The sequence below is a fragment of the Diachasma alloeum genome, unplaced genomic scaffold (assembly GCF_001412515.2).
Source record: "Diachasma alloeum isolate Michigan unplaced genomic scaffold, Dall2.0 Dall_scaffold_00192, whole genome shotgun sequence".
Lineage (NCBI taxonomy): Eukaryota > Metazoa > Arthropoda > Insecta > Hymenoptera > Braconidae > Diachasma > Diachasma alloeum.
This window is the reverse complement of record NW_021680357.1, coordinates 1,094,922-1,116,159: the sequence shown is the minus strand read 5'-3', so window position 1 is coordinate 1,116,159 and position 21,238 is coordinate 1,094,922. Positions and strand designations below refer to the sequence as shown.

General features: G+C 34.9%; 2 protein-coding genes across 3 annotated transcripts; one reads left to right on the top strand and one right to left on the bottom strand.

The window, feature by feature from the left end:
* Positions 1-254: 254 nt before the first annotated feature.
* LOC107048445 (retinol dehydrogenase 14) lies at positions 255-8,022 on the top strand. 2 transcript variants are annotated; one of them, XM_015271609.1, is made up of 4 exons: positions 255-336; positions 3,675-3,946; positions 5,113-5,352; positions 6,962-8,022. In XM_015271609.1, exons 2-4 carry the CDS (start codon positions 3,676-3,678, stop codon positions 7,447-7,449), a joined length of 999 nt encoding a protein of 332 aa, XP_015127095.1. In that variant the 5' UTR covers positions 255-336; position 3,675; the 3' UTR covers positions 7,450-8,022. The 2 variants fall into 2 exon arrangements, with proteins under 2 accessions (XP_015127095.1, XP_015127096.1); XM_015271610.1 differs by having other exon boundaries at positions 264-336; positions 3,722-3,946.
* Positions 8,023-10,289: 2,267 nt separating this feature from the next.
* On the bottom strand, positions 10,290-19,246 carry LOC107048432 (esterase FE4). The gene is made up of 8 exons (XM_015271591.1): positions 18,935-19,246; positions 15,541-15,666; positions 15,306-15,465; positions 13,439-13,815; positions 12,349-12,520; positions 12,089-12,282; positions 10,791-10,935; positions 10,290-10,724 (listed from the first exon to the last, which is right to left on the bottom strand). Exons 1-8 carry the CDS (start codon positions 19,130-19,132, stop codon positions 10,423-10,425), a joined length of 1,674 nt encoding a protein of 557 aa, XP_015127077.1. The 5' UTR covers positions 19,133-19,246; the 3' UTR covers positions 10,290-10,422.
* Positions 19,247-21,238: the final 1,992 nt, after the last annotated feature.

Sequence of the window (21,238 nt, the reverse complement as noted above, 5' to 3'; positions counted from 1 at the left end):
AACAGGACAATCCCCACGAAATTAAAAAAATCACTTGTGCCTTCGAAACGTGAAAGTTCTCGGAGAGATGATGTTCTCCGAGGGATCGGGATATCCAACGGGGAAGAACCGTTTCGTTGCCACGCAGTCAGGGTCAATGTTACACACCAGGAATTTCTTTCGTACGAGAGAAGGAGAAGGAGTCCATCAAGAATCACGAGAACGGGTGGGGATTTGATGTACGGAATGAGTCCCGCAATGTCCAGTCGGGAAAGCTACCTAGAGTCTTACCCCGGGTATCAGTGTATGTGGCGGTTTCAACACATGTAGAATATTCATTTTTCCTTCGAATTCAAGGTATGTCTCTTTTTCTCGCTCTCAATGCTCTGATCCAATAATCACAAATTCCGTGTCATTGATTTTTCCGCATAATTTCGTTTTTTTTGTTAGATAATTTCGTTTTTAGTGGATAATTGTCGGAATGTGCAACTTGTCTCTTGACATCATTTTTTGCTAGTGAAATTATCAGTCACGTTCGGGCATGGAAATGTAAAATTCTTGTTTGCCTTGGATCTTGATCTGCATGATGGGGAGATTGATTTTTATTTTATGCTGATGTGTATAAAAAAGGAATGGACTATTCCATGGAAGTGATTTTCATTCCATGTTGGCGGGTATACAGAGGGGATTGAGTATTTACTGAAAATTAAATGGGAATAATATCCCCAATTGAAGTCAAAATGTTTGAAGTCATTATTTAATATTTTTCATTTTTTACGACTGAATAGTGGAATGAAATAGTAATAGTAGCAGGCAAAATTAATTTTCATTCTCGAATTCAGTGCAATGTTTCATTGACGCAAGGGGTCTGTATGAATACAAAAGAAATTTAAAAAGTTGAGAAACTAGCGCATAAAAATGGTAAGTGGGAGATTGCAATAATGATGCACGTATGAAAAAATTCAGTAGGAAACCTAGCGAATTCGCTAGAAAAGTCTATTGGAATCCTATAGGAATTCTATGGAGTTTCTATAGGATTTCTGTTGGAATTCTATTAAAAAATTCTTTTTGTTTTTTGCGCTGATTCTGTTAGATTTTCGATAAGGAAAAGTCAATAGATTTTGAATTTCTGTTGAAATTTTTCTCTTGAGATTTTTTCTATTTGAATTATTGAGCACAAATTTTCTGAGCTTTTTCGCTGGATTTTGTTTTATTTTGCATTACAGAATCCGAGTGGAAAAAACTTGGAAAATTGATGCCCAAGTATTCTTATAGAAAAAATTTTGAGAGAAAATTCCAAACAGAAATTCGAAATCTATTGACTTTTTCTTATCGAGTATCCAATAGAATCAGTGCAAAAAACAAATAGAAATTTTCAACAGAATTCCAATAGAAATCCTATAGAAAAGCCATAGAATTTCTACAGAATTCCAATAGAATTTTCTAGCGAATTCGCTAGGTTTTCTATCGAATTTTTTCATGCGTGTGATTAAGAGCGTAAAAGTTCAGATGGATAAAAACTTCAGACATTGAAGTATTTCATTCATAATTGAATACAAAGCTATTTATTAATATTCCGATATACAAAATCTCAACGGCAAAGCATCACGGACGAAAAAATTTAATAGAAAAACCTATCGAATTCGTTAGAAAATTCTATTGGATTTCTATTCAACTGTTCTATTAGGTTTTGGCTGATTCTATTGAAATGTTCAATAGAAAATATTCAGTAGAAAAAGTCAATAGAATTTCATTTTTCTATACAACTTATTCTATTAAGATATTTTCGACAGAATTTCCTCGGCTCAAATTTTCTAAGGTTTTTCGTTTGATTTTCTTGATGAGAAGAAAGTAAAAATAGAATGAAAAAAACTTGGAAAATTTGAGTCGAGCAAATTCTGTAGAAAATATATAAAACGAATAAGTTATATAGAAAAATCGAATTCTGTTGACTTTTTCTACTAAATGTTTTCTACTGAACATGTCAATAGAATCAGCCAAAAACTAATAGAAAGTTTGATAGAAATTCAATAGAATTTTCTAACGAATTCGATAGGTTTTTCTAGTAAAATTTTTTCGTGCGTGATAAGTGATACATAATTAATTTCACCCAATTCGTCTCCAATTATAAGGTGACGTATTGTGAAAAATGATAAAGTGTCTTATCATTCCATTAAAATTGAGGACAAGATAGATAACAAGATAGATAGGACATAAATATTATGTTGATGTTTATACACACGGGATGACTATTCCCTGAAAATTAAAGGGGAATAAATATCCCCGATGGCGCTGTTTGAAGTCATTAAATTTTTTTCCTTTTTGACGACTGAATAATGAAATGAAATAGTCATAGTAATAGGCAAAATTCATTTGCACTTTGGAATACCGTGCAATGTTTCATTGACACAAGAGGTCTGCATGAATACAAATGAAATTTAAAAAGTTAAGAAATTAGCGCAGAAAAACTATAAGCGGGAAATTGTAACAATACTGATAAAAAGCGTAAATGTTCAAGTAGATAAAAACTTGTCTCAATAATTGAAATATTCCATTGATAGAAAGCTATTTATTAATATTTCGATATACAAGATCATTCTTCCTTCACTCAATTCATCCTCAATTTCAAAGTGACATATTTAAAAAAAATAAAAAAATTATATACTCATATTTATAAAACTCAGATTTTTTTTTTATAAATAGAAGTATATAATTTTTTAATTTTGAATATCACTCCACGTTTTTGTGGAAAAATACTAATGCATCAATAATATTTCTCCATCACATTAGTGATCAATGAAAAAAAAATCTGATTTTGATTACTTCTGCAATCTATAATGGTGAATGGCCTATTTTTTAATACCATATTAATGAACAATTTGGTGTCGGCCTGTGCGCTCAGTGTTCATCAACTCACCGGTCAAAGAATACATTTAGGAATAAACCATATTAACGGTTGATGAAGAAAATTGCATTCTGATTACCTTTCTAATAAATAACGGAGCAAATGTATTTTTCATTACCTCGTTAATGAGTAATTGTAGTGACATTAATATTCATTTTTCATTCAATCACATATTGTAACAAAAACAGTTTCAAATTACGCAGTAAAAGTATTTCAAATACTATTCGAAATAAAAACTGTTCCTGCATATTTCAATAATTCATGTGAATAAACCACATTCTATTTCATATCAACAGGTACGAAAAAATTTCATAGGAAAAAAAGAAAATTTTCTATTTGTTTTTGACCAATTCTATAGGAAAATTCTGCAGCTTATCTGCGTCTTCTTTCAATAGAAATCGAAAGTTCAATCGATAATAATCTATAGGAAAAATCCATAGCATTGGATTTTTCTATAAAACTTTTTCCATTCAGATAACTTCTATAGAAATTCCTCGGCTCCAAATTCCAAAGTGTTTTTGTTTAATTTTTTTAATGAAAAAAAAAAGAAAAATAGAATGGAAAAACTCAGAAAATTTCACATTTCAGCCTTTCAACATTTTTCAAATGTTGAGACATTTTCTGTAGAAATTTCTCAACGTTAAAATTGAAAATTATTTATTACAAACTACTATAATTATTCGATAGAAGTTCAACAGAATTTTTTTCCATGGTTTTTCTACGAAATTTTCTCGTGCTGAAACGTAAATAATTCTTCACTTCATCGTACCTAATTTTTCATGTTACAAAGTATGATTTTTGGAATTGAAATAACACCGACGCTGTGCTACCTGGCAGTAGGTGCCATCCTCACCGGAGCATTATTCCTCCTCATTCTCCTCGAGCTCTACATCTACCTGACAACAGGTGTCTGTAAAAGCCCGAAAAAAATGAACGGTAAAACTGTAATCGTAACCGGATGCACCTCGGGCATCGGCCGAGAAACAGCGAGGGACCTGGTAAAGAGAGGAGCTAGAGTTATTATGGCATGCAGAAACGTGGAAATGGCAACAAAACTGAAGGGTAATTCACACTTCGATGTTATTGACGGATTATTGTCTTTGTAACTAATGACAGTTGAAGTGGCGATATTTCAACTGATAACATTTTAACTATCAAAACTTGAACGAATACACCATCAACAAACAATCGCGCACAAAAAAATTCAATTGAAAATCCCCGCGAATTCGTTGGATAATTCTATTGGATTTCCATTGAATTTTCTATTAGTTTTTGGCCGATTCTATTGAAATATTCTATAGAATTTTTTTTAAATTTATTCTATAGAAAATATTCTATCGGAAAAGTCAATAGAATTTGATTTCGTAAAAAAAATCAAACAAAAAACTTGGAAAATTCCATAGAAAGTATTCTATAAACAAACGCTATAGAATTCGATTTTTCTAAATAACTTACTCTATTGAGATATTTTCTATAGAATTTCCTCGGCTCAAATTTTTTAGTCTGTTTTTTCATGGAGAAAAGGAAACAAAAAATCTTTGAAAATTTGAGTCAAAAAAATTCTATAGCAAATATCTCAAGAGAATTGAAATATTTTCTATAGAATTTCTATTGAATTTTCTATTAGTTTTAACCCATTCTATTGAAATATTCTATAGAGAATGTTCTATAGGGGAAAAAATCCAAAGAATTTTTCTATAGAATTCCCTCGGCCCAAATTTTCCAAGTATTTTTTATTCTATTTTTCTTTTCTTCTCATGAAGAAAATGAAACGAAAAATCTTGAAAAATTTGGGCAGACGAAATTCTATAGAAAGTATCTCAATAGAATCGGCCAAAAACTAATAGAAATTTCAATAGAAATCCAATACAATTATCTAAATTTGTAATATTTTTAAGATTTTTATCTTAAATTTTTTCGTGAGTTACGAAAAAATTCTTCTAATTCCAACAAATGAAATGTATGAATTAAAATAAAATTAGTTAAAATATCGTAGACGTAGACATCTATTTGTAAAGACGTGCCACCATTATATCATCGACGCATTGAATAATTGAAATAGTTAATGGACGAGAGTAACACCGACTCGTTAAAATATGTTAATGATATTCAGCTGTGAGAACACCTCCTAGCGCTTCCTGTGCATCACCTATAAAGTGCGATGCACTTCGGTTTTACTGGCGATGCACAAACGGTAAATTTATCACTCACATTTCTCATTAATGCAGATGAATTCGCCAGTGAGACTGGTAACAACGATATTATCGTACGGAAACTGGATCTGTCGTCGTTGAAATCAGTGCGAGAATTCGCTGATGTCGTTAATCGTGAGGAGAGACGATTGGATGTGTTGATTCATAATGCCGGTACTGCTGAGGTATTCAGAAAGAAATTAACTGAGGACGGATTAGAAGCGACAATGGCTACTAATCAGTATGGGCCATTTCTGCTGACACATCTACTTATAGGTAAATATTCGATGAGTGCGTGATATGGTTTCGGGAAAATTGAGAAATTTTTATACCTCTTTCGCACACCTTGATCTTACGAAAAAGCTAAATAGTATTATTTACTCATGAAACGATTTGGTGCTGAAGATTCTATAGAATAAAAGCTATAGAAATTTTGATAAATATTTTATATTTCTATAGAACATTGTCAGTGTCACTGAAAATTTGATAAAAAAGTGCGCTATAGAGAATTTAAAAGATGTAATTAAATTATATTTTTTATAACAATTTATGTAGAATATTGTTTTCTATAGCGATCTATAGGAAATATTCGTTTGGAAAATCTTACGAAAAAGCCAAGTGGTATTATTTACTGATGAGAATATTTGCTGCAAAAGCTTCTATAGAATAATCGCTATAGAAATCTTCATAATCATTTCATGTTGAGTGTTTATAGAAAAAGGCATATAACGGATGCTACTGGAAATTCTATAGACTATTCAATAATTCTATATACCCACTATAAAATTCTATAGCCATTCTATAGGGCGTTATATAGAATCTAAGAGATGTACCTAACTCATGTTTTTATATAGCAAGTATTTATCTGCAAAATCTTGCGAAAGAGTTAAATGCTATTATTTGCCCATAAAAAGATTTGTTGAAAAAAATTCTATAGACTAATTGCTATAGAAATCTTGATAATTATTTGATGTTGAATGTTTCTATAGACACGTCGATATCCTTTGGGCTCAGAAAGAGGAAAAAGTTGAGGGCCTCTATAGAATCTAAGAGGTATCATTTAATCACGTTTTCTATAATATTATATCAACTATTTTCTATAGTAATCTATAGAATACATTTCTCTGGAAAATCTTCTAAACGCCAAATGCGATTACTTATACTCATGAAAAGAGTTGTTGCAAGAGACTCTATAGAATAATCGCTATAGAAAGTTTGATATTAATTTGTCGAGTGTGTCTATAGAAAATAGGGTATAAAGAGCGCAGCAGAAAATTCCGTAGAAAAGGAAGATTATAGACAATCAGGAAGGTGTGATACAAAAATTTTATAGAACAATCTATGGAAAATATATTTTCTATAGCAGCCCTTGAAATTATGGCTCCCAAAAATCGTATGAAAAAAAATAATGAGGGGTTATTAAAACTTATGAAAAGACCTACTATGCAAGATTCTATAGCACACGCTGCTATCAATACATATGAAAATCCTATAGCACCGCCTGCTATAGAAAGCTCAATATGAAGTTCTCAAAAAATTCAATAGGAAAATTGCAATTGAATCGGGTTTCTGGTAGATTCTATATAAATGCAGCTGTGAGAGATTCTTCTATAGAAAATGTAGATCGTGAAATACCCCAATTTATCAATATTATCAATAGGAAAAAAATCACTAGAAGACCCAACAAATTCCACACAAAATTCCATTCCCGTTCTGTTGGAATTCTATCTATCGTGGAGTCTAATAAAAATATTGTCTGAAATTCAATCAATTTATTCGCATATTTTTATTCAAAATCGCAATGAAGTCGTTAGAAAGTGCCATATTTTTTAATAAAATTCATACGTGACAACACATCAAATCACGAAATATCGCTGTATTTTAGATTTGCTGAAACGCTCAGCACCAAGCAGAATCGTCATAGTCGCCTCGTGCATGTACCGTATAGCTTCACTGAATCTTGAAAATGTCAATCCAACGGGTTCGCTCCCCGCGTACCTCTACTACGTATCGAAATACGCGAACCTCGTCTGGGGTCTCGAGCTCGCCAAGAGGTTGGAAGGAACCGGGGTGACCGTCAACTGCCTTCATCCGGGTCTGATTGACAGTGGAATCTGGAAGAATGTGCCAGCACCGTTATCCTGGGGAGTGCAGCTCATCGTCAAGGGTTTCTTCAAGTCCCCAGTCCAGGGGGCTCAAACTACTATACATCTCGCGGTTTCCGATGAAGTTAATGGCGTCACTGGGAAGTACTTCGCAGACTGTCGTGAAGCTTCATTGACTGATGGGGTCAAGGACCCCGCGAAGGGGAAGAAATTCTGGGAGCTCAGTGAGGCTCTCGTCGAGTTGCAGCCGTCAGACCCCAAAATATGAGAGATTTGGGTCTCTCCTTATTTTTGACAAAATACTCGTTTTTTTATAGCTGTTAGAAGTGATGTTTAAGTATGTTGTCAGTGTACGTTGTCAGTGATTGTGTGTTCACTGTTTGTGGTTAAAATGGGATATTTCATGGATTTTTTAAAAATTCTTTAATTCGATATTTTATCGATTTTATTGGATTTCTACTGAACTTTCTATTGGTTTTTGGGCGATTCTATTGGAGTGTTCAATAGAAAATATTCCGTAGAGAAAGACAATAGAATGCGATTTTTCTATCCAAATCATTCTGTTGAAATATTTTTTATAGAATTTCTTCGGCTCAAATTTTTCAAGTTTTTTGTAGTGTCTCTTTAAATTTAAGTAGTCTAACGTCTCTCAAACCAATCCATATTATTTCTGCTGTTGTCTCGCTGGAAGATTCGAAAACTTTCGGAATGATTCTACAATCGATAGGTGTAGGTATAATGCCCGACCGAAACACAACGAGGACCAGTACAAATTCTGCGCCTAAATTCTTCACCTGTTTGTAAAACGTCATCTAAATTCAAATAAATTTTTATCTTTAAATCTCGCATTTACTTATCACATCTAATCCCCTACCCTACAAATTGAGATTTTTCTATAGAAGTCCCTCGGCTCAAATTTTCTAAGTTTTTCATTCTATTCTTCTTTTCTTTTCATCAAGAAAATCAAACAAATAAACTTGGAAAATTTAAGCCGCGGAAATTTTGGGAAGAATATCTTAATAGAAAAAGTTGTACACGAAAATAGAATTCTATTGACCAAAAACTAATAGAAAAGTCAGTGGAAATCCAATAGAATTGTTTAGAGAATTCGCTATTAATTTTTCTCTATTAATTTTTTTCATACGTGACATGAAATTGAAATCTTTCAAATTTTTTATTTAATAAAAAAGATTCATGAATAATAAATTTACATGTTAATTCTTCACTTTTTGATAATAAACAAAATGATAAAATTTAAGAATCTCTTGTAATAATTTCTTCGTTTAAAAAAATATATCCAAGAGCAATTTGTAAAATACAGGCCTAAAACTCGAGTCTAAAAAATATTCACAATTTTTACTACGTATTTTACTGAAGCGAAGGAGGTTTCCTGATTTTTTATCAAACGTTGTCGAGATTCATTGAATTGTCAGTGTTAAGTCCTCCGTAATAAATGAGGATTTGAAAAGAATTTTGTTGGGCAAATATGTCTTGTTGATATTTTAATCAATTTCCTGCTAGTATTTGTCTTTTGTCTTCCTTATTTGCACAGCTGAAAGATCCAGAAATTGTGCGAGCCTGGTTTATTTTCAGAACATAACTTGCGGTCGGATAATTTCTTTTTAATGAGGACTAGCGTAATTATTGATGCCTATAATTTGCATTACTTCTGAATAGAAGCATTATTTCAAATTGCGGAGTGACATTGAGGATGGATAATATATCAACGTCATGGTTTGAGACGCAAATCATGTCATTTGGTTTTTTTATGCGGATTGATTCGTTACGAGAGCGAGTAATTCTCGGAAACGTCTTCATGATGTTGCGTATGAAAAAATCAGTAGATTCGTTAGGCAATCCTATTGTATTTCTATTGGAATCCTATTATGGATATCCAAGTATTCATTTTTTATTTTTGACGTGATTTGCCGCAAGGGATTTGCGACTGGCCATCGCCCGAAGGCCTCCAGTCTGGTATTTACGGAGATATTTGGTTTAATGTTATGATATCCAAGTATTTTGGCTATTTTTTCTCCAGTGAAAGGCTTTTCTACTTTTGTAGTCGAACATTTTATTGTTTAAACTTTGCAGGTTTCAATTGGAATCTCGATATTGAACCGTTAAGAATCATTTTTGTATTTTCGTTTATTTCTTCACAAACAAGGAATGTTAAAAAAATAATAATTCTATGTAAAATCGAATTTAAATGACCCTGAATTCATGATTTTTTTTCAAATTTTTCTCATGCAATTTAATTGATGCATTTGATGGTAAAATGAAGTCGACAGATTTTAATTTAATTTGAATCTTTTTCGCTTTATTTTTTTTTAGTTTTTCATTACAAACTCCAATGCACAAAAGTTAGGAAATTTAGGTTGAAGAAATTTAGCCGAAATTCTTATTTTAAAAGTCCATGTTCAGGGAAAAGTGAAAATTTTTATGTTGGGGTGATGTTGGCTGCCAACGTTGGGCTAGTGTTGAAAAATGAGGCAATTTAGGCTGAACAATTCTTATCGAAAAAATCAATACTCAGCAAAAGATAAAAAGTTTTAACGTTGATACAACGTCGGCGGCCAACATTGGGACAATGTTGATCCGACGTTGGGCCAATGCTGAAAAGTTAGGCAATTTAGGTAGAAAATTTCTTACCAAAAAATCAATACTCAAGAAAATATTAAAAAATTGAACGTTAGGAGAATGTCGGCTGCCAACGTTGGGACAATGTTGGGCCAATGGTGAAAAGTTAGTAAATTTAGGCTGAAGTATTCTTATCGACAAAATCAATACTCAAAGAAAGAAAAAATTTCAACGTTCAGAGAATGTTGGCTACCAACATTGAGAAATGTTGAATTTAATAAATCATTAAATTTCATTTAAAACCCACTGTCATAAAAATTCCATTCGGGAGGAAAATGTTGTGACGAAAGGAATTTCCCACTTGTTGATTATTCTTTCCCCCCAATATATTTCCATTAAATGTCTATTTCACGCAGGCCCAAACACACGGCCAATTACCGGATCAAATTTAATGAACACAAAGTACAATAATGAAATCAGTAATGAATTTACTGAACTCTCCTCCAATAAATGGGCTCACAACTTCACAACATCGTTTTACTCGGTCAGTTACTTTACTCATAAACATACAGTTCGTTACACCATACTGCAACATGTTAATAATTAATAATAAAACAAAAATTCAGTAGTAACAATATGGATAAACATAATGAGAGATAGTTGTTCACAGCAGTGCATTCAAGGGAAACAATTTCTCCCACAAGTTCATTCTCTCAGCGTACAAGCCAGTCTTCATTGTGAGTTCATCACCAATACCCAAATAAGCATTATTGTTCAATGTAAATTTGGTCCATGTTGTGTTTGCAAACAGCTTATTATCCTTGGGTATCGGTTCACCGGTTTTAGCAAAGTGCGCCCACATGGCGGTCTGCCTCTCGACAGTGGGAATTTCCGGAGAATTTTCCTCGAAGTATGGAAAGAAACTGATGTTGAATAGGTACAATAAGTCATCGTGATGAACAACACCTGCGTCACAAATGGAATAAGGAAAAGTTCGCTGAAAATATAGATTATTTAGACGTCTGGACTCACCGTAAGTGGTATTATCGGCCCAGTTTGCGTGACTGTATCGTCCTTGATAAGAGAATTTGTAATAATACACAGGTTGACTGGAGAATTCGGCCATCATTTTGGCGAGACGGTGGACGGAGAAACCGATGACACCATCGGCCCAGATCTGGAAGATAATACTTGTTAAAAAGCTATTCCCACTATTGGTGACTCAAAAGGACGCTTTGTTAATGAGTTATCAATTCGTGACACAATACGCACTAATAAACTAGCAATTTGCTTCCGAGTGGGTTCTCTCTTTAAAAATTCTCATTTCCCTGTTCTCTTTTTCTATTTTTTCGTATCATAGCACTATCATCAATTGAAATGCCATCAAAATTGTGCGTATTATTTCGTTCTGCCGAGTAATTCTACGTTCAGACCCTCTCAAGACTCGAATTCGCTTTCAGTCCGGGTTTAATCAAGGTTCAATCAAGGTTTAATCAGTGTATAGCCGGGATTTAATCAGGGTTTATTCAGGATTTAGCCAGAGTTTAACCCAGTTTCTGTCAGAAGTTAGTCGGGACCATGAATCAATATAAATATGTATTCAACATAATAGACTGGTGCCTGAGTTTAATAGAGATAGAGATTTTTACATAAAAAGCTCATGACGGTATTGTGTAACTTGATAAGCAATGATGCTGTTCTCACCATTTTTCAATTTAATTAAGAAGGCATTGAAATATACTTTTCAAGCCCTGATTTAAGGATGTTCTACACCCTTTCTGCCAAAATTCACGTTTTTTTAATTTTTCTGGCAAACTTATGGTGGAATTGACGTGAAAAAATATAACGTTTTTGCGTTTCGTCATTATTTAATGACTGACGACATTTTAAGGTAGTGCGAACATTTTCCTGCGTTTTCTCTAAACTTTTAAAAAGAATCATAAAACTGTAGAAAAAACGCATGAAAATTATCGCACCAGTACGCAACTTCGTGAGCCATTAAAGAATGACAAACCACAAAATCGTTATATTTTTTCACGTCACTCCCATCGATAATTTGCCAGAAAAATGAAAACAACGTCAATTTTGGCTAAAAGGGAGTCGAACATCCTTAAAGGTAATCGAGCGAGGAGGAAATGTAGGAGGGGAGGCGGAGGGGTTTCTGTTGTTTTCCTGCAGAAAACCAATCGCTGAACAAAAAAATTTTTCCCATTCGGATTCAAAATTCAAAATTCAAAATTCTAATCAAATTTATTTGTATCTGTTCCGCGCATTGATTGGTTTTCAGATTCAATTCGATCATTTCGAGCCCATGATCCACTACTATATACCTCAGCGAGGCCGTGGTAGTTATCCAAACCAGCAGGTTTCCCCTTCAGGTAGAATTGTCTCAACTCCTCACTCACAGATGCAGACCTAGCTGTCTCCCGTTCGTAGAGAGCAATAATCGGAACAATTCTCGTCCAATTGGCATTTATATCATCGAAGATTGTGTTATTTCCAGCTCTCGCCGCTTCCACAGCGGCTGCAGAAATCATCGGACGTGAGACATAAAAAAAAACGGAGGGAATTGTAAATTGTTATCACTTACGGATAACTCTCCCACCGAATTCGTCTTTAGTGATTCCAGTTATCAACGGTACTTGATGAAATTTTCCCTGCCTGATGAGGTTCATGGGTTGATCAGGGAGAAATCTCTCGACACTCGGAACTTCCGGTTCAACAACTGGAAGCCATACCAAAATTGGATCGCGATGCCATTCCTGAAAAATGATATTGCGTGAGGCAATGAATAAGTAAAGGTCAGAAACTCTTGCATTCATGGAGTCATGAATCTGTGAATCGGTTAGGAATTCATGGAATCAAGAATTCGTGAGCAGATTATGAATTCATGAAGTCACAAATTCGTGAACAGGTCATGAATTCATGGACTCGCGGATTTGTGGAAAGATCACGAATTCTGAAAATCACGAAGTTATGAATAAAAGAGAAATTCATGGAATCATGAATTCGGGAATGGGTTACGAATTCACGGAATCACTAATTAGTGAATGGGTTGCGAATTCATGGAATCACAAATTCATGGATAGGCAATGGATTCATGGAGTCACGGATTTGTGGATAGGTCATGAATACATAAAGACAGAAATTCGTGAATGGATCACGGATTCATGGAATCACGACGTCGTGCATAGGTCATGGATACATGAATTCACCGATTTGTGGAAAGACCAGGAATTCATAAAATCACGAATTCGTGAACGGATCACGAATTGATGGAATCATGAGTTATTTAAGAATGCATGGAGTCATGAATTCGTGAACAGATTATACAAATCGTTATGCCACGAATCCATAAAGTCCCATATTCTTGAATGGGTTACGAATTCATAGAATCACGAGTTCTGAATATTTAAAAAAATCAAGCAATCATCAAGTCGTGAGTTGGTCAAGAATTCATAGGATCATAAATTCGTGAATAAGTCAGGAATTTATAATCAAGAATTCGTGAATACCTCAAGAATTCCTCCAATCAAGAATTGGTGAGGTCAAAAATCCATATAACACGAATTTATGGATAGAATTACGAATCATTAAGTCACCAATTCCTGGAATCACAAATTCCTCTAGTTACGAATTCATCATGAATTTGTAATGTTTGATAACAGTAAAGACTTTACAAAGAACTGTCGAGTAGAATTTCCAATTTCCTCGGCCGTTTTAGTATTGAGACAAATGAGCATATTTCCCGTAGTGTCCGTGGGACACCCAAGGATTTCCGCTTGCTTATTCGCCAGATGTTTCTGATCCGTTGGCAGTGGATTCTGATAAGTAACAGAACCACTCATGGCGATGGCTCGATGAAACAATCCTTTGCTCATCGGTGAAACCATGTGGAGGGTAACGCTCCATCCGCCTGCACTGTAACCCACTATTGTCACGGAATCGGGATCCCCACCGAAACTCGCGATATTCTTCTGAACCCAGCGCAGCGCCTCCACCTGATCTTTCAGGCCAAGGTTGCCAGGTGCTAATGAATCTCCAGTGCTGAAGAAACCTGGGACATATCAATGTTATTGATGATAATAATTTAATATTTGCAATAACGTGTGGAAAAAATCAATTGAAAATTTAACGCATTCGTCAGAGAATTTGTTTTTCTCTATAAATATTGTTCGAATTTCCATTCGTTTTTTTTCGGGCAATTTTCAATGGATATTTGATAGAAAGAAGCCAATTATTTAAAAAAAAGGGTGGGAAATATCTCGAATCGAAAATGAGAACTCGCACATGACGGAACGAATGGAGAAAGTAAGGCGGTTTTCATGAGTACAAATCGTCTTGTGTCGAATTTTCATGAAGCCCGCCTGACAAACAAAAGAGAATTGAATACCATTCTATGAAACATGAATAAACGAATCATAATTGTCCAAATCATTTAGGTCAGAGGACAATAGAATAATTCTACTTTCTTAATATTGCGTTTACTAAGGTTTTCTTTGAAAAAAGTTGATCAGAATTAATAGCTAGAATTATGAGATAATCTCACATTTTTGACGTTAAGGATAGGAGAATCTGAATGTAATATAGTGAAAATGATGATCGATTTTTTCACTTTGAACAAATAATATCAATATCTGTTGAAATATACAAAAATAATTAATTAAATTATCAAGAGTGACGTGGTTGGTATAAATGAGAGAGTGGATGCTTGGGAGGTCTTTACGACTCTCTGAAGCTGATTGTTTATTTAGCGTCATATAAACAAATGACGAACTCAGGAGAATGAAAGAAACGACTGTTCTCCTTTATCCCCTTTGTGGTGGATATGCGTATTACTTATTAGTTATTTGATTTTGTGTTCAGTTCCTCGACGGCTTTCAGAGAGGAAGCACGTCTCTAATAAATGGTATCATTGCTCTGGTTAAACTGATTCAACTTATTTGCTTCAGTAACCTGCATCCCTATTCCAACAATATCCAACTACAAAATTTCTGATATGAATTAAAAGAAGCTGTGACTCAATATTCCAAATGAAGTTTTAATTTATAATTTGATGCTGAAAACACGAGATGACAATATTCTAAGCACGGAATTATATTAATGAGATGAACAACAGATTAATTGAATTACCGTGTGAACTAACTAAAAATTGATAACAGTGTGGGCACGCACTTTTACCAGAGTGTCAACAAAAATTGAATTCCAGAAATTCACACTCTAAAGTGTGTTCTAGAAGGAATTGAATTGTAATTATGATTAAAATGTTATTCAGTGAGCATAGGAATTAGAACATGGGCAAATTATTTATTGAAATATGAAAATTTAACAGCTGATAAATTGGGACATATGATCCTCATCGGTCGTATTGCTTTTTGCAATGAGAATGTTTATAAACAATTAATTGAAAAAAAATATCAAAGCTGTAAAAATTGCAGGGCGTCGATTTTATTTTTTTTCCTGAATTTTGCCGCGAGTAATAAAAAATACAGTGAGAAAAACGTGAAAAAATAATTACTAAGCATTAGAAAATGAATGTAAATGTACCTAACGATGCAAGACGATAATTAGCCGTCACGAGTACAATATCCTGATCCATAAAGTATGCAGGTCCTACGATAAAACTCTGCGCTGATGATCCATAAAAACCGCCGGGATGAAAATAAACAATTACTGGTCGTTTAACTGCAGAATCTGCTGTCGGCAACTGAAATGTTTTTATTGAAAGGTCATTTCACAAGGTTATCACCGCGCGCAAATAATGGGACCGCTATTGAGTCACCTGCGTTGTATAAACGTTGAGACGTAAACAATCCTCGGATTGATGTTCTATAGCTGGTTGAGGGCAGGCGGGACCTTCCTCACTCGCGTCGAAAGTTTCGTTCCAAGGTTTCACGGGGATGGCTTGCTAGAAGTTCCATAGAATTCCCTTATCTTTCTTTTATTCATTTATTTATTTAGTTAGTTTTGTTTTTATAAAATGACAAAATTGAAGAATTTTTCCGTGTATTGCGCCTCTCGTAGTCCAAAGGATCTCATAGGATGAGAACTATGAAATATATTTAATTAAAAAATGCCTGATCCTGCAGGGTCAAACATGAGGGTTAAAATTAAATTTAGTTGCGAAATTTTATGGATTTTTTTTATTCTTTCAGTCGATAATTTATGTCGGAAAGTAGCGCCTCGTAGTGAGGCAACTCCGAAGCATAGGGAGTTGTGACGTCATTATCCCCATTTTACCCAATTTGATAATTTTGACGTGGGTACGTCTATGGTTTCAATATGGGGGTCATTTTGCGAAACGGTCCTTGTGTGCAGCGCCATCTATCGGAATTCTAGAGAATTCTAGACATTTCGAAGTAATTCGAGAAGTTTCTTGAATTTTCAAAAAAAAAATTCAAGGAGTTTCTAGAAATTTCGAGGAAATTCAGGGAGTTTCTAGAAAATTCGAGGGAATGCAAGGAGTTTCTATGAAATTCGAGAAAGAGGAAAGACCATGGAAGTATCCACGGACAATTACAAAAATAACAACGATACAGCCGCCTGCGATTTTTTGTATAATAAACAAAATGATAAAATTGGCGAATTTCTCATGTCTTGAGCTTCTTAAAGTCCAAGCGATCGATTTTGATCATTTCACAATTTTTAAAAACGATGAAATATCTATAAGTGACACAGATTAGGTTTGGTCGGCCCCATTTTCAAATATTTTTCGTGAACTTGAAAATCTCTATATTATAAAAATGCAAGTCGATGTGTGGTAATGAAAATTTGGTACTCGAATTTGGTACTGAAGACTCTAAAATTAAGGGTGAAAATAAGGTGTTGTACCCAGCGTGGGAGGTTCTTATAAAAATAGTAGGTTCAAAATTACATTTTCGCATTGTAATGCAGGGATCAGTGTATCCCCAGACTTCCTGTAATATACAATATTGAACTCATCGGTAGTCTAAAATAGTTATTTTCATCACAAGGTCCACAAAGTATTTTCTGACGAATGTGATTATAGGCCTCGCCTTCGGCTCGGCCTACAGAGCCACATTCGTCAGAAAATACTTTTGGACCGTGTGATGAATGCAACTTTTCGTCAGAAGGCCCGTAAACCGCGATCAAACCGAGCGAAGCGAGGTTAGAATCGCGGTTTATCGGGTCTTCTCACGAAAAGATGATTTTTCAAGTAAAACCAAAAACATTCGATGATCGGAATACTCTTAATCGAAGCGATTCATCGCGGAATTGTTTAAAATCATATGAAGGTATCAATATCGCAGACATTCTGGTTGTTCCGTGTATGGGGGTGTACAGACCACAGACCGTGTCCGCACGGACCGGGTCTGCGTACCCCGTACGTCCATGTATGGTGGCCTTAAGGATCATGGGGATCATATGGGGGTCAGTGGGGCTTTGCAAGCGGGGGGCGTAGCCCCTAGTTACAAAAAAAAAAAAATCCCGTGAGTCCCCCATTACCTAATAATCGGGACCACGTCGCGCAGCCGTCGAGTAATCGAGCTAATCTTCCCAGAAATAAAACAAGAAACACCCAATACACCGGTTGTTTGCATAAATTATCCAATAGCATTACTGTTTGCCGGAAGCAATTTCGTAACAGAACATTATCTGCACACATTGTTGTATTGTGTACCATCACCGAGGTCGCGGTCTAGTACGTTGGCTTTGTTGAAGTGAATCATCGGAAATTGTCGCAAATTACCGTCTGATTCGTCTTAGTGCAATTGAGTCCTCACGAGGGTTACAAAAAAAACAAAGGAGTGAAGCGTAATGAGATCCAACAGTTCACACGGTACATCACGTAGGCTCTTGTCTGCTATTAATTGGCGATGATTGCAGAGGAATTGGTGGAATTGGGGGGCAAAATGGATCTTCATGAGGAGCTCGTTTTGCCCTAGTTTCAGGGGTTTAATGAATTTTTAATAATTGAATGGTCAATTCATTCCATAAAATCAATAATGGGTTAATCGGATGAACAATAAATAAATAAATAGAACTGATAAAATTTTGACGATGGTAAATTTTCTTCGACAATTTTTAAGTTCTTAATTCATCAAATTTTGTGGAATTTCGTCAATTAATTGATTAGATTTAGAATAAATTAATGGAATTGATAAAATTTTGTCGATTTCACAGTGAGTTTAAGTTTGTCAGAAATAAAATGAACTGATCATGACGCAATCCGTTGAGAGTGGGGATAAATTCGTGAATCATCATACTTACGGTTGCGATCCTAATTATTTCAACAATTTCGGTTCTTCCATTTTGTAAACTCGCACATGATAAAATTCTGTTGGGAATTCTAGTGATCCAATAGAAAAATTTATTGGATTTCTCGAAAAATTACGTCTGCCGAAAAATTATATGTTCTCCTGAAGAGATTTTTTGTTGGATTGAATCAATTTACTTGGGAAAAACATGATAATTTTCGTAGTAGTAATTGTTCTCGTGAGACTTTTATGTCTTTCGGGTAAATACATTCGTTCTACAGAGAATTATATGAGGCTCCGGTTTTATCAAGTCAATGTTATTGAGTGTGCATATCTGTGTCCAATAAACACTTATAATTTCCATGGAGCAAATGATAATTTCAAGAGGAACCCACAATTTTCTTGCCGAAGACTGTGTTATTGGCAAAACTAAATAATTTCGAGGGGACAATTTTTTTGGGAAAAAATATTCTTTCCTCGTCAAAATCACGACAAAAATTTAACTTTTGTGAAAGGTATTAAATTTACTTCTATTAAGTTGATTAATTACCCTCAAACAAATCGGTCTCAGTCTAAAAACTTTTAAAACTGTTAGTTTTTACCCGAAAAAAGAAATTTGGTAGAAAAAATTAGTAGAATTTCATTTTCCAATACAACTCTTTCTATTTAAACATTTTCCATGGAAATTATATTACTCTTTCCTTTTCATTAAAAAAATCAAACAAATTTCTGTAGAAAATGTCTGAATAGAATAACTTCGACAGAAAAATCAACTTCTATTAATTTTTTCTACAGAATATTCTCAACTGAACATTTCTATTGAAAAAAAATGGGCCGAAGAGCTGCGGAATTTTTCAAACGATTCGCAAAAGTCTAGTGGACAGTTCACTAGAAATCCAATAGAATTTTCCAACGAATTCGCGAGGTTTATACACGAATTTTTTTCATTCCTATTACCTTAAAACGCTGCTGACCAACCGGTGGTTCCGCGTACCTGACACCGCGGAACGAGTGAATTCTCCGCTTCAATCGCGAGACCATCAATGATCCTCTGATCTTACCCAATGGTGATTCTATCTCCAGTAATTTATCATCATCACCATTGGCAATGCACAAAGCGAGGATGAAACAGAGGCACAGTAAGAGGCACTTCATGTTGATGAAAAGTGTCTGACGAATGCAGATGATTCAATTATGCTCGATGTTTATGAAGATCGCAGTGGGCAACGTGTTTGGGAGCAGTCGCCGGTACAACTGGAACGGGCGAGACAAAACGTCGGACTATACGGCTATATCGTATTATCGTAGGAGGAGACAAAGACCGTGGGCAGGAAGGTGTGAGGAGGAAAATTCTATATGAATAACGAGCTGCCTTCTCGGAATTGCGGGCTTTATCAGGTGTTTGCACAAGCCGTTTGGGAGGAATGAGGTAATTGAGGGGTCTTCGCATTTTCAAAAATTGAAAATGCGAAGTTTCTTATGTGCGAACCTTAAGGATGTATTACACCCTTTTCGTCAAAATTCACATTTTTTGAATTTTTCTGGCAAATTGTTGACCGGACTGACGTGAAAAAATATAGGGGTGGATGGGGCAATACGAACACCTGGGGTAAAATAGACACCCGTAAAAAATTGTTTTATTTTTAATTTTTTTAATTTTTCTATGTTTCAACAAACATAAATAGATAGATTCAATAGTTGGGAATTAATGAATAGACAGACTGCCGAATAGTACTCCCCAACAACGGAAAGAACTCGCCAATGATTAAGTACATCTGTGAATGGGGTTTAGAAATTTAATTTGGGTGTGTTTCAATTGTATTTTTTATGCTAAATTTATTACATTGTTGGACAATTTAAAAAATTGATGTTTGCGAAGTCATCAATTTGACATGCACTCTGATAATAATTTTTTTAAAATTATTTTTTCTATTTCATTGGTTTTATCGAAGTAATTCTCGATTTTAAACCCCTCCTCTAGCCTGCCGCCCCTCCTTTCTTTTTCCTCTCATTATTATGTGCGGTATCATGGCCGTCTTACTCTTAGCTGTGCCCCATTCGAGCTAGGACTGCACGGGAAACCATGTAAAACCCCAGTCGCACAGCCGGCCGATTGTGCAGTGCCCTAATATATCCTCACATTGACTAGATGGAGACACTGGGCCACTACACCGTACCTACCAGATCCGATCAATTAGCCCCTCATGTACAGATATTCCAAATTTTTATTTTTTTCCTCATTGAAGTAGTTTTGAAGAAAATTGCGAGCTAATAAAAAACATTTGCTAGTTAGTACTTTTTTTAAAATAAATTTTTGGAAAATCACCTCTGAAAAAAAGGCGTTATCCCCTCTATATCATTATTTCCAAAAAATTTTATCACCAATCGATAGCAAATTGTTTGAAGATTTTTGCGAGTTCAGAAAAAATCGTCAATGCAATCCTATTATTGTGTAAATTAACAATTCCAATTTCAACTGAAAACCAGAGTTGATGANGACCCGAGTTTGTAGCAAAGATGTCAGACGAGTTATGAATTTTTTTTTTGGCTCAAATGAAAGAGCGGCTCGAAAAATGGTGTGCAGAAGTCTTTAAAGATGACAAATGTCTCTAAAGATGATGTCTGTTTTCAATTGAAAAGCGCAATTGTGACAACATTGTCCAGTGGGGTCTAGGAGTCTCCCCTGGTTCAAAACCATCTTTAGAGGCCCTTGCACGCCATTTCTCGATCCGCTCTTTCATTTGAGCCCAAAAAAACATTCATATCTTGTCTGACATCGCTGCTACAAACTCGGGTCTACAACTCGGGCCTTCAATTAAAAGCCCGAGTTGAAGACCCGAGTTTGTAGCAAAGATGTCAGACAAGATATGAATGTTTTTTTGGGCTCAAACGAAAGAGCGGGTCGAGAAATGGCGTGCTAGGACCTCTAAAGATGGTTTTGAACCAGGGGAGACTCCTAGACCCCAATGTTCTATACATACTCCTAGACCCCATTGTCCTCCTAGACAATGATGTCACAACTCTGCTTTTCAATTGAAAACAGATATCATCTTTAGAGACATTTGTCATGTTTAGAGGCTCTAGCACGTCATTTCTCGACCCGCTCTTTCATTTGAGCCCAAAAAAACATTCATATCTTGTCTGACATCGCTGCTACAAACTCGGGTCTACAACTCGGGCCTTCAATTGAAAGCCCGAGTTGAAGACCCGAGTATGTAGCAAAGATGTCAGACAAGATATGAATGTTTTTTTGGGCTCAAA

Excerpts from the sequence above, each read along its gene's own strand:
- LOC107048445 (XM_015271609.1), top strand. The coding sequence starts at position 3,676 with ATGATTTTTGGAATTGAAATAACACCGACGCTGTGCTACCTGGCAGTA. Across the intron at positions 3,947-5,112 it reads AATGGCAACAAAACTGAAGG|ATGAATTCGCCAGTGAGACT; the intron begins GTAATTCACACT and ends TCATTAATGCAG. Across the intron at positions 5,353-6,961 it reads GCTGACACATCTACTTATAG|ATTTGCTGAAACGCTCAGCA; the intron begins GTAAATATTCGA and ends GCTGTATTTTAG.
- LOC107048432 (XM_015271591.1), bottom strand. The coding sequence starts at position 19,132 with ATGAAGTGCCTCTTACTGTGCCTCTGTTTCATCCTCGCTTTGTGCATT. Across the intron at positions 12,521-13,438 it reads ATTCTACTCGACAGTTCTTT|GAATGGCATCGCGATCCAAT; the intron begins GTAAAGTCTTTA and ends ATCATTTTTCAG. Across the intron at positions 10,725-10,790 it reads GGCCGATAATACCACTTACG|GTGTTGTTCATCACGATGAC; the intron begins GTGAGTCCAGAC and ends TTTGTGACGCAG.